The sequence below is a fragment of the Hyaena hyaena genome, unplaced genomic scaffold (assembly GCF_003009895.1).
Source record: "Hyaena hyaena isolate Hyena2069 unplaced genomic scaffold, ASM300989v1 scaffold_824, whole genome shotgun sequence".
Lineage (NCBI taxonomy): Eukaryota > Metazoa > Chordata > Mammalia > Carnivora > Hyaenidae > Hyaena > Hyaena hyaena.
Window position 1 is genome coordinate 174,103 of NW_024081461.1, and position 12,379 is coordinate 186,481.

A 12,379-nucleotide genomic window follows, 5' to 3' on the forward strand; every position below is an offset into this window, starting at 1 on the left:
ACATACTGATCATAGTTGCTTTGTACTCTGTTCCTTCTAATTCCCTTTATGGGTATGATTTTGCTTTTTTTTTTCAACAAAACTTTTTTTGTGGTATTTTGTTGCTTCTTCATTTTGAGGATGATTTTACTCTAACTTTTTCTCTTTCTTGTAACTTATGTGTTAGGATTATTTGAGGCATAAATTGGGGGTGTTGTTTTGAAAAAGCACTTCTGTGAGGAGGCTAAGCCATTATCAGTGACATACCACTTTTCTCAAATTCTCAGTTGTATTTTTTTCTGTTTATTCAAGTAGAGTCTAGGACTACTGGATTTACAAATTCTGAATATTATGATTTCTCCTTGAATTGAGGAAATTGATAGCATGTGAATGAAGGCTATAGACTCCAGTGAGGGCTTGTGTTGATTGGATTGATTCTCAGGAAAGTTTTTTCCTGCCTACAATCAACATCAAAGTTTAAGCCTGGAGATTTTCTTAGCAGGTTTGGGACAGTGATGGCTAGAAACAAGAGATGAATTTCTCACTTGCCATAAAGTGAGAATTTAGCATTCTGGGAAAGGTAGTGTTAGTCTCACTGGCATGAGTAAGCTTAAGGTACTCTTTCCTGTTCCTGAGCCAATCACAGCCTCATCAATGTGAAGCTCACCTAGATGAGCAAAATGCCCTCTAAGTGGAACTACCATCAGCACTAAGATTTTTGTATTCTTGCCTTCACTTAATTTGTGGCCTGCATATCTATTATTTTCTTTCTGTGTCTCTGACATGTATAGAAAGACTTCTTGTCACCTTTTATCTAGCACTTGCTGTTGTGTTCATTGAGGCTCAGTCCTAGTACTTAGTGTGACATATTAAGCATCGTGGTTTCAATATAGGTTTTAGACTGAGGCCTCCCCAACTGTGCTATCAACTGTCATTGGGATTGTAAGAAAGCAACTTATCTGTGTCTTTATTCCTTTATCTATAAAATAATAACAATAAAAGTTACCGAATGGGAGGGGCACTTGGGTGGCTCAGTTAAGCATCAACCTTTTGATTTTGGCTCAGGTAATGACCTCATGGTTTGTAGGATCAAGTCCCACAACAGGCTCTGCGCAAACAGCATGGAGCCTGCTTAGGATTCTCTCTCTCAGTCTCTGTCTGCCCCTCCCTCACTCATGCTTGCATGCAGTATGCTGTCTCTCTCAAAATAAACTTTTAAAAAGGAAAGAACAAAGTACATGCATCTTGAAAACATTGATTGTTTTAAGGAAGTTACAATCTCATGATAACATGTCTGGAGTAAAAAGCTTAAAGAAATTTTGTGCTTAAACTTGCATATTCATTTGTAAATATCATGAAATGAAGAATGTTAAAATTTTTTAATATTATGGTAAGATATTAAATTATAATAGTTATACTTACTTGGAGATCTATATTTTTTTATCCTGAAATAATATTTGTTGATTAATATTTTTTTTCATTTTATGAATAAGGAAAACTGAAACTCTGAGTGATTATTTTTTCAAAATCACATGCAACTTTTGAGTCCATTTCTCTCTAAAACACAATATAAAAACAAACACAAAAGTAAATTTAAAATTATTAAATATAGGAAGCAAATAGTTACAGTAAACTCTGCTGAAACTCTCACTTTTCACATCTGAAACCACATTTAATATTGTGTTCTGAATTTTTTATCAGGATTTTTTGTGTAACTTATTATGTAAATATACCACATCTTTTCATTGATACCATGCAGGAGCATTTGGTTGTTAATTATGTGTGACTCCAGTGTACCTACCCAACATTGAACAGGTACATCTTATAGACAGGTTTCAGTCCTCAAACATGTGTTTGTTGAAAATTAACTACACTCAAAATTGAAAAAAAAACTTTAAATTGCTTCTAAGCATGGTACTTATTGGAATTTTTATCATTCACTGTCTAACTGGGTAGTATCCAACTATATGTAGAGAGGAGGGAGATTTGAAAGAATGTTAATGATCCTGAGAAACCATCATCAATGCCTGTTTTCTGAAAGGAGATTTTTTCTTTTTTTCTTTTTTTTCTTTTATAGTTTATTGTCAAGTTGGTTTCTATATAACACCCAGTGTTCATCCCAACAAGTGCCCTCCTTTATGGGCATCACCTCTTTTCCCCTCTCCCCCACCCCTATCAGCCCTCAGTTTGTTCTTAGTATTTAAGAGTTTATTTCTAGTGTGTTTCCTTCCCTCTCCTTTTTTTCCCTCTCCCCCTCTCCCTTCCCCATGGTCCTCTTTTAAGTTTCTCCTGCTCCACATAAGAGTGAACACATATGATATCTGTCCTTCTCTGCCTGACTTATTTCTTTTTTTTTTTTTAATATTTTGTTTATTTCTAGGAGAGAGAGAGAGAGAGAGAGACAGCGTGAGCAGGGGAGGGTCAGAGAGAGAGGGAGTCACAGACTGAAACAGGCTCCAGGCTCTGAGCTGGCAGTCAGCACAGAGCCCGACGCGGGGCTCGAACCCACGAACCGCGAGATCATGACCCAAGCAAAAGTTGGACGCTTAACCGACTAAGCCACCCAGGCGCCCCCTGCCTGACTTATTTCACTTAGCATAACACCCTCGAGTTCCACCCACATTGCTACAAATGGCCAGATTTCATTCTTTCTGAAATGAGATATTTTTGATTCTAAAAAGGATGAAGGCTATGCAAAGAAATAGAAACGCAAAGTGAAGTCATTACTGACAACATTAATATGATAGTAGTTTATACTTTTGGAAAAATATCTGGTAAACATTTTTTAAAATCCTTGTATCTCACTTTTTTGACAATTTCTTCCAAATATACCATGAAAAAATCATAAAAGAAATTAGATATTTCTAAGTAGTAATTGCTAATTTCATACCCAAACTTTTGCATCAAATGGTTACTTGCTTCAGGAACAGTACTGACCCCAGAAGGGCCAAGGCACTGAGAGGGAGGGTTCTTGGCTTTGTGAAAGAATTCAAGAGCAAGCCGTTTAGAGAGCAGGACAAAGATCTATTAGGTATAGAAATAAGAAAGGAGATGCTTCACAAAGTATCGATCTCCCTTCCCAGATGGGGAAGAGGAACCCCCCTTTAACTCTAATGAAGGGTTTTATAAACTTTCTAAAATTAGCTAACCATATCAGGAAGGGGTAACTCTTTAACTTGGGGTTTCTTACATTGGGCTATTCGTTTTTGCATTGTCTTAGGGTTGTGGAATTAACCCAGGGAGCAGTGTTAAGAATGCCCAGCCTTGTGGCTTTTATTGCCAGACAGCATGGGGTCTAGTAGTCTTCCATGAGTTGGGTCTTGTGACTCTTTTTGTGACCTGCTGATGTTTAAGTTCAGGGTCAGCCTAAAGCCAAAATGGCTTTACATTGGTCAACTTGTCTCCCAAGCCTCCCGTCCCTCCTGCCGCGGTGTGTTTGAAAAAGCACCTTAACCTGTTAAGATAAAATATGTCTTCTTTGTGATTACCTTAATTTAATGAAGTAGGAACACTGGAAAGTGAAATTACTTGTCTACTGAAATTGTAAGTTAATCAGTAAGAACCACGCAAAGAAACTTCATGTGCCAACCAATCACAATGCTTTTATTGTAACCACCTTTCCTTTCCTAACTATGATTGTGCTGTGCTACAGGGCTTATTTTAAATTACAAAGGTTTGTTTGCCTGAGAAAGACAAGTAGCATAAAATTTCACTCATCTGTGGAATCATAAATAATACAAATAAGTAAACAAACATAAAGCAGAATCAGATCTATGAATACAGAGAACAAACTGATGGTTGATGGTGGAGGGCAGCAGGGGATGAGCAAAAGGGGTGAAGGGGAGGAGGAGGTACAGGCTTCCAGTTATGGAATGGATAAGTTACAGGGATGAAAGTCACAGCATAAGGAATGTCATCGATGATATTGCAAGAGACCTATATGGTGACAGATGGTAGCTCCACTGGGGGTGAGTACAGTGTAACATACCGAGATGTTGAATCACCTGAAACTAATGTAACTTTGTGTGTCAACTTCAAATTACAAAAATTTTTTAAAAATTAAAAAAAAAAAAAAGAACAGGACTAGATGTTAGCTCTAAGTACTTGGGAGCAGGGCATAATGTGGTGAATTGGACTTAGTTTCTAGAGTCGGAATGACTGGAATTCAAATCCTGAGCCACAGAAAGAGCTAAGTGGATTAGATAGATAACCACCGGAGTTTCACATGTTTCACAGGTAAATAGGGAATAATAATATCTAGCTCGTGGTATTGTAGTACAGATGAAATAAAATTATTTAAAATGCTATAAAAATTTAAAAACAGAAGGCTTTAGAATTTCACCACACAAAACTGAGTAAAAGATTTCAGACAGAAAAGAGAACATAATGTGTGATCCTATCAACCTCACATTTTAAAAGAGGCACAACTAATGAATGCTGTTAGAAATGGGGACAGTGGTTTCCCTGGGGAGTAGGTATGGTTTGAGGACATGGAGAACATTCTGGGATGCTGGTAATGTTTTCTTTCCTGAAGCATTTGCTACTCACACAGATGTGTATAGTTTGCAGAATTTCATTGGGCTGTGTACTTATGATTTGTACATTTCAGTGCATTTTTAATACCTCACTGTCATTTGCAGTAACAGTAAAACATTTATTTCAGTGGAAACACTGATGCTAATTATAAGTTAAAGGATAATACTCAACCAAATCTTTGACCAATTTGGCATTGCTCCCAAGTTAGCACATCGTATGCAAAAGAAATCTCTTTAATTACTTGATTCAAACTCCTATTTTAATTTTAGTTGGGAATGGACTCTTTATTTTTTTTATGCTCTCCTTTATTAAATGAATAAAACCTCTGAGTTCAAAGCTTAAAAAGAAACACTTTTATAACTATTTTTTCTTTTTTCTTCTTCCCCTTCTAGTGATAATGTGATCTAATGTTGAAATCTAATTACTGTCCTTCTAATGCCTAAACTCAGCTTAGCCATTATATGAAACATAGGCCATCCATGGGGATGAGCTCAGTTCATCTGACTTCTTAGAAAATTCAAGAAATATTTTATCCTGAAGTAAAATAGATCTTTGTTTGTTTACTTTCCGTTACCTTGTTTAACAGAAAGGTAGTTATCCTGAAATGTTTTCAATGGTTGAACACATATATAGAGAACTTGAAGGTGGAGAGTCAAGCCCATGGTAACCCTTAACATACATTCACTATTATTGTCATTATTTATATCCCAACTTTATCACCTACTATGTAGCCTTTGGCCCTATAAATTTAATTATAATTAAAATTTCGATTTCTGAGTCACATGAGCCTGATTTCAAGTGTTCAGTGGTCATCTGTGGCCAGTGTCTGCTGTGTTGGACAGAACACATTTAGGGCATTTCCATTATCATAGAAAGTTTTACTAGACAACATTAATTTATATAATTGGAATAATACATTTCTCAGAGTTTTTATTCTACAAAATGGTGCTTTGTAGAATCCTTAGTATTGTGATGACAGATCAGAAATGCTTGGTACATGACATTTAATAATATCTTTAGTAAAAGTAAGAAAAACTAGATAATGAAAATAATAAGAATAAGAATAATATAAAACTTATATATCTAGTATTATGAATCAGGTGGATGTAACCTTGTATAAATTCAATAAGACTCTCCTATCCGTTATTCCTCATCCCAGTATTTCACTATGAAATAATTCTCAAATTCGAGTTCTGAAACATCTGAGGTAGGAGCCATAAAGCCAGACTAATATATTATCCTCAAACTTTCATTTAAAAAAATCCAAAGAACTATTTACCTTTTTAAAATTCTAAATATTAAGAAACCTTAACATGTAGATCATTAGTACCTACAACTAGGAACAAATCTGATTAATCAGGATATAGAATCATTAAAAAGGAGCAATTAGTATTCTAACTTTCTCTAATTATGACATGGCACTTACTAATTAGGATCTTTATATATCTCTGCACTTACTGGTTTTCAACTTTTATTCTTCTTATCATCCGAGAGATTTTAGTGCATTATTTTATTTTTCCCCTTTAGGAAATGTGTGAGCTGAAAAGCACTACCACATGCTATGCCTATTACACAAGACAATGGCTAGGTAAACAATCAATCCCATACTTAAACCAATTTGGATCCCAGCCCAGAGTGGAATGCATCAGATATGCCAATCAAAACACTTGATTCACCTGCTGGACTCAGTTAGTGTCTGTGTCCTTGAAATTCACAATTGGGTAGTCATTATCATTCATCCCTGTGGACACAAACCCTGATAATCTACACAATGATAACCAGAACAATAGACAGTTAGGAGGGTTGTGTTGTGTTATTATCACAAAAGAACATCAGTCTTACAAACAGAAATAAGCCCTTTAATACAGGTTTTTTTTTTCCTGCTTATTTATACCCTGTGTTTTTTCCCTCCTAGGCTACTGACAAAGATACTGGCAATTATAGTGCCATGGCGTACCGACTGATCATTCCGCCAATTAAAGAGGGAAAGGAAGGATTTGTGGTAGAAACGTATACAGGGCTCATCAAAACCGCTATGCTCTTCCACAACATGAGAAGGTCCTACTTCAAATTCCAAGTCATTGCGACTGACAACTATGGGCAGGGACTAAGTGGCAAAGCAGATGTGCTGGTAAGTAGATGAAAGCTGAGATTAGCGGACCTGTGTGCAATTACCCCATGGTCAGTGCTTTCAACCCATAGAATTATTTTCTTTTTAAGTTTTATTTATTTATTTTGAGAGAGAAAGAGAGAAAACAAGCAGAGGAGGAGCAGAGAGAGAGGGAGAGACAGAATCCCAAGCAGGCTCGGCACTGTCGGCACAGAGCCCCACATCGGGCTCGAACCATGAGATCATGACCTGAGCCTAAGAGTCAGATGCTTAATCAAATGAGACACCCAGGCGCCCGAACTCAAGAACTTTTAAGTTTAATCCACATAGGTTTTCTATAACCTAGATGGGATTGATTTTCATCCAGGTTGTTAATAGCTATAACTTAGGATATAAAAGTATAGCTTTAAGGCTGTGCATTTTTTTTCACATTTGTTTTTATATATGATATGTTTTTATATATGACTGTGACAGCAATTCTACAAGCATTGGATTGGTATTTGATCTGCACATCTCATTTTTCATGTAGAGTTGGCTGATGCTCCATAAAAATTTTAAATGGTTTACAGAGTTGTGCTGGAGAAATTAAAATGTATGAAATTTGTATTACTGTTTAAATTCCTTTTAGACCTTTTGTAATTAAGAAAACAAAAGGAAATGTTTTGAAGCAAATTCATGTTCCATTAGATGTAATTTCCTTATTTGACCCAAATCCCCAATGATGGCCTTGATGATCCTTGACTAAGTTATATTTGGCTCCGTCAAGAACATTGTTTTCCTCTACTTTTTCTTAGTCTGGATATAATCTCAGTGGTAGGGCACTCCCAAGGGCAGTTTGACATATACGATGTGTCATGTGTAGTATGTACATAAGCAATGCAAAGATTATGGGTTTCTTAACTCTATAAACTGTTGTGCGGAAATAAAAAACTATACCTTTAAAACTACCATATATGTGTATATGTGTGGTGTGCGCTATATATATATAAAGAGGGAGAAAAAGGCATTGATGTCAAGAGAACACCATGAGCCTAAACTAAGAAGGAAGACAAATGGTGACAGGCTGAGGCCCTGAAAGCTATTACTCAGCCTGGAGCAGCGAACAAGGGCAAGTGCCTGAGAGCCCAGAGCCGGGGCTGTGCGTGGCAGTAGGTGGCTCATGTGACAGCTGTCAGTCATGTTAACAAACCTGGAACTTTTTCTTAAAATTAGTGGGAAAGCATTGGAAAATTTTTAGCAGGAGTGAGTGAAGGTAAGAGTTTTAATTTTGAAGACACCTTCCTGCTTACTGAGAATCTGTTCTTCCCCGAGGACACACCTCACACTCAGGGCTTCCGAAGTAGTTGCTTCTGTCCAGTTCTTTTGTGTTTCTGTTTGCCACACACTCACATCACATGCTGACCAAGGGGGACCCTCGAGTATGACATGGTCACTTCTAGACCTTTCCTTTTCCTGTGATCCAGCCTTGGTCCTCCCTGTCTGAGCCTGTCACTCACTGCCTCCTTCACGTTGTTGCTGTGATCTCCCAAACCTTGGGTTCCCCCCACAACACACTCCGTGAGTTCAGTTTCTGGTTACTGTTACCATTTTCAGCAATTCCGTTGTCCTGATTTTTGGCAGTTTCATACACAGAGATGATTCCTGCAGTATCCTGAATTCACAACCCCCTGAATGCCTTTCCTCCAGTGCCTTTAACTCCCTATTGCATCCACTAGAAACCTGCGATTTCTGCCATTACCGGTGAATGCATTCCCTCTGTAACCTCCATGTCAAACCTCCCAATCTTTGGAAGTAATACCGAACGTGCATAAAATTAAAGCATTAGAAGGCTACTCCTGCACCCCCCACCACCAACCCTACTGACCTACCAGAATGTATCCCCATATATTCTCTGCCTTCTTCCCTGCTCACTTAGAGGAGTTCTCTATGCTCCTGTCATTACTCCTGCCTGTACAACAAGTCCAGTCCCCATCCACCAGCTCTGGGACATCGTTTCAGCTGCTCTCTTGTTTCTTTTATCCATGAGCAATATCAATCTCCCCTTTATTTGATTATTCTCATAATCATTACGGGTTCCATCTTCAAGCCATACATTAAAAACCCTTTTGACCTACATCTCCTTCCAACTACCACTTCATGTCTATGTTCCTCTTTCCAGAAAAACTCACTGGTGAAGGGGGCTCTGGTTTTTCACCATAGAATCTCTCTCTTGAACCCTCTCTAATTATGATTCTACTCCAACCCCTTATCCAGAACTTCTATGTTACTAAATTCACTGGTAATGTCAGTCTTCATCATATTTGTACCATCAGCAATACTCCATGGGTTATTACCTTTTCGAGGATTTCGGGCCATGTTCTCCCATGGTCATCTCTTACCTCACTGCTTGTCCCTTCTCAGTCTCCTCTCCAGTTCATTTTCCTCTCCTGGCCTTTTAATATTGATGTTTCTTCAGGGTCAGACATTAATTCTCTTTTCTATCTGTTCTCACGGACTCAGTAAATTCATTCAGTAAGCAAAACTTTAAAATGTCATCTATATACTAAAGAACAGTCCATTTGTGTCTTGTCCCCAAAGCTCATTTTTGAACAGCAAATTCATAGATCTGTGTGGACACTGGAAAGTCAGATGAAGATGCCTGTTTAAGCTGATCTGAACTCCTCTTCCTCATCATATCGCTTCCCTCTGCCGTCCCTCCCAGTCCCCTCAGGTCCTCAGGTTTACTCAGTGGCCAGATGATCTGTGTGTTCCTTAGGCTAAAGAGCTCTTGATTCCTTTCTCTCCTAAGCCACATATTGAATCCCTCAGTAAATACTGTGGTATTATTTATATATGTGTCATATATATAACACATTAATTTATATTATTGTATTAATAATATTTATGTTCATATGTATATTATTTATGTGTGTCATATATATATATATATAAAACATACACACACACACACATATAATCTGCACATTTTTCAACCCTTCTCCTGTTAGAGCTTGGTTGAAACCACCCTCATATTTCACCTGTATCATTTCACAAACTCAGTAACTTGCCCCTGTGCTTCTGCTCTTGCCCTAGTCAAGTCTGGTATTAATATAGCAGCCAAAGTGATCCCTTATAAGGTAATTCAGGTGTTACCATTTCTCTACTTAAAACCTTTTTTTATTGTCCCAGGTCTTCCAGAGAAATTCTAAGTCATTACAGAAGACTATGAGGCCCTGGGTAATCTGGCCTTCATTGACCTCATTTTCTATCTCCATTTCAGACATTCAGACCCAGTAATACTGGACAACTTGCTGTTCCCCAAACAGCCAGACATGCCCTCAATTCTGAGATTTTGCAGTGCATCTATCTATAAAGTTCTTTTCCCCAAGGTGTTCAGAACTAGCTCCCTCATCTCCTCCAAATATTGGCAAGGATGTATTTCACAGTGAAGCCTCCTCCGGCCATCCAGTTCCAAATTGCAGCCTCGAATGTCACCTTGTACCTCTTCATTGTTCTCTCTTTACAAGGGACTTATACTCATGTTCATATTTCCACATAAAAACTCCATGAGGGTAATTCTTTTGTTGTTGTTTTTAATTAATTATTTCATTCCCTGATGTATCTGAAGTGCCCAGAATAATTCTTGACATACAGAGGGTACTCAGTGCCCTTTCAGTGGATGAATCACCTCACTTTCACTACATAAATGGGCAGTATTCAAAGTGTGATCCTTGGAATGCCGAGGATCCCCCACATAATTTCAGGGTTTGGTGGAGTCAGAAATATTTTTCATGAGAATGCCAGGACATTGTTGGACTTTTCACTCTATTGTATTTGCACCACTATATTCATACATGAACAGGAAGAAAAAAGCATGAAAAGTGCCCTTACTCTTACTCAGCAAAACTGATTAATTTTAAGAAACTTCCACTCTTGACTAAATACCTTTCCATTATGTTGTGTACTGAGATGGAATGTATGCTTAGATCACTTGTGCTGTTTAAGGAAGCAGAAGGGCAATCTGAAGGAGAAGCACTATGTAAGCTGAATTGGCTATGCTTTGGTTTTGTTTTTGTTTAAGGAATAGCTTTTCCTTTGAAAAAATAACTTGAGATAAAATATGGTTATTCAAACTTGAATATTTCATAGACATTTACACAAAAGTGAATGAAGAGAGGCTGTCAGTTCAAGGAAGTCAATGGACAGTATTTGTGGCTCTTGATAGCATCAAAGCTTCCAAGTGCAAAGTAGAATACTGGAAAGCTTGGGGGTGCCGGGGTGGCTCAGTCAGTTAAGTGTCTGACTTCAGCTCAGGTCATGATCTCGCGTGACCTTTGTGGGATCAAGCGCCATGTCATGCTCTGTGCTCACAGTGCAGAGCCTGCTTGGGATTCTTTCTCCCTCTCTCTGCCCCTCCCCTGCTCATGTGCATTCTCTCTCTCAAAAAATAAATAGACAAACTTAAAAATAAGATAAATAAAACTAAAATCAATAAAAAAATAAAAAGAATTTTGGAAAGTTATAGTCAGTCACCACTGTCAGCCAGACAGCTTCCCATTACTCAAAGACCATGCGAATGTGGCCATATTAAAGAATGTGACTTTTTCTTGATATTGTATTATGTAATGTGTCAATATTCAAAGAATTGGTGTTACTCAATGAACCACGATTATCCAAATGACCATTTGGATCCATTGACAGTGGAAGACAGATAAATGTGTTTTGACATAACTAAACCCGATTTTCAATTTCACACTCAGACTAGCACTTCACTTCTGGTGTTGTATCAAAGACTCTACAGAGCTATCTAAAAATGATGATAAAGATGCCTCTGCCTTTTCAAGAAAAATGAGATGGCACCAGAGGCAGTCAGGGGACACAGTGACGAGTCTAAGCAAGAGAAGGCGAGTATCTCTAGAGCTTCGCTACCCAGTGTGCTGGTCCTGTGCCTTCTGTGCAGACTGAGCACCTGAAATGTGGCCATGTGACCTTGAGATGGACTGTAAGTATACAGTGCACACCGGGTTTCGAAGACTTCATAGAAAAAATGTAAAATGTCTCGACAAGTTGTTTTGTGTGGATTATGTGCCGAAATGAAAATCTATTAATATATTGGGATCAGTGTATAAATGGCTTTCACAATTTTTTATCTTTCTATTATGGGTAGCAGAAACTTTTAAATTACATATCTGTATGGATGTGTGGCTTATGTTAATTTTTTATTGGCCAGCGCTATCTAAACTATATGGGAATAAATTGATAAAAGAAGGAAGTTAAGAAGCTCATTAGGAAGAATTAAAAGAACTCAGAAATCATATGTGCATTTTCAACCTCTGTTTTAGAAAGTTGTGCTTCGCAAATGTACCTTTTTCTTCTTTTGACTCTTTCTTGTAATTTTAATCTGTTACAGAGGTTGATCCCAACAATGATAGAAATATGTTTTTAAAAAATTCTTTATAAGCAGAATTTTATAAGCAGAATTGCTTATAAATTGACCTATTCACTTCTAGAAATATTTGCCTAAACACTGTACTGGGAAAGTAACATAAATAAAATCTAGGAATCTTAAATATTTAAATAAATACCTTTGTTGTACATGGTACACAAAGCCAATATTCAGGGATGTAGCAAACCCAGAATTGGCTGAAGCAGACATGAGGACTGTATAGTGATCCCATAGAATGAGTTATTCTAACTACTCATGTCTCAGCTGCTTAGTCACACTGGGTAAATGCTCTCCCGAGATTTGTAAAAGCTGTGTTTTCCATTATACTG

The 12,379-nt window shown here is 37.5% G+C and overlaps 1 protein-coding gene across 1 annotated transcript in view; it reads left to right on the forward strand.

Moving 5' to 3' along the window:
• Positions 1-12,379, forward strand: part of LOC120222009 (protocadherin-15-like) — a gene marked incomplete at its 5' end in the record, with an annotated part of 248,663 nt that overhangs the window by 170,606 nt on the left and 65,678 nt on the right. The window contains one exon of the mRNA XM_039219692.1: positions 6,431-6,646. Within this exon, the coding sequence (XP_039075623.1) occupies positions 6,431-6,646 (216 nt within the window). The remainder of the gene's footprint in view (positions 1-6,430; positions 6,647-12,379) is intronic.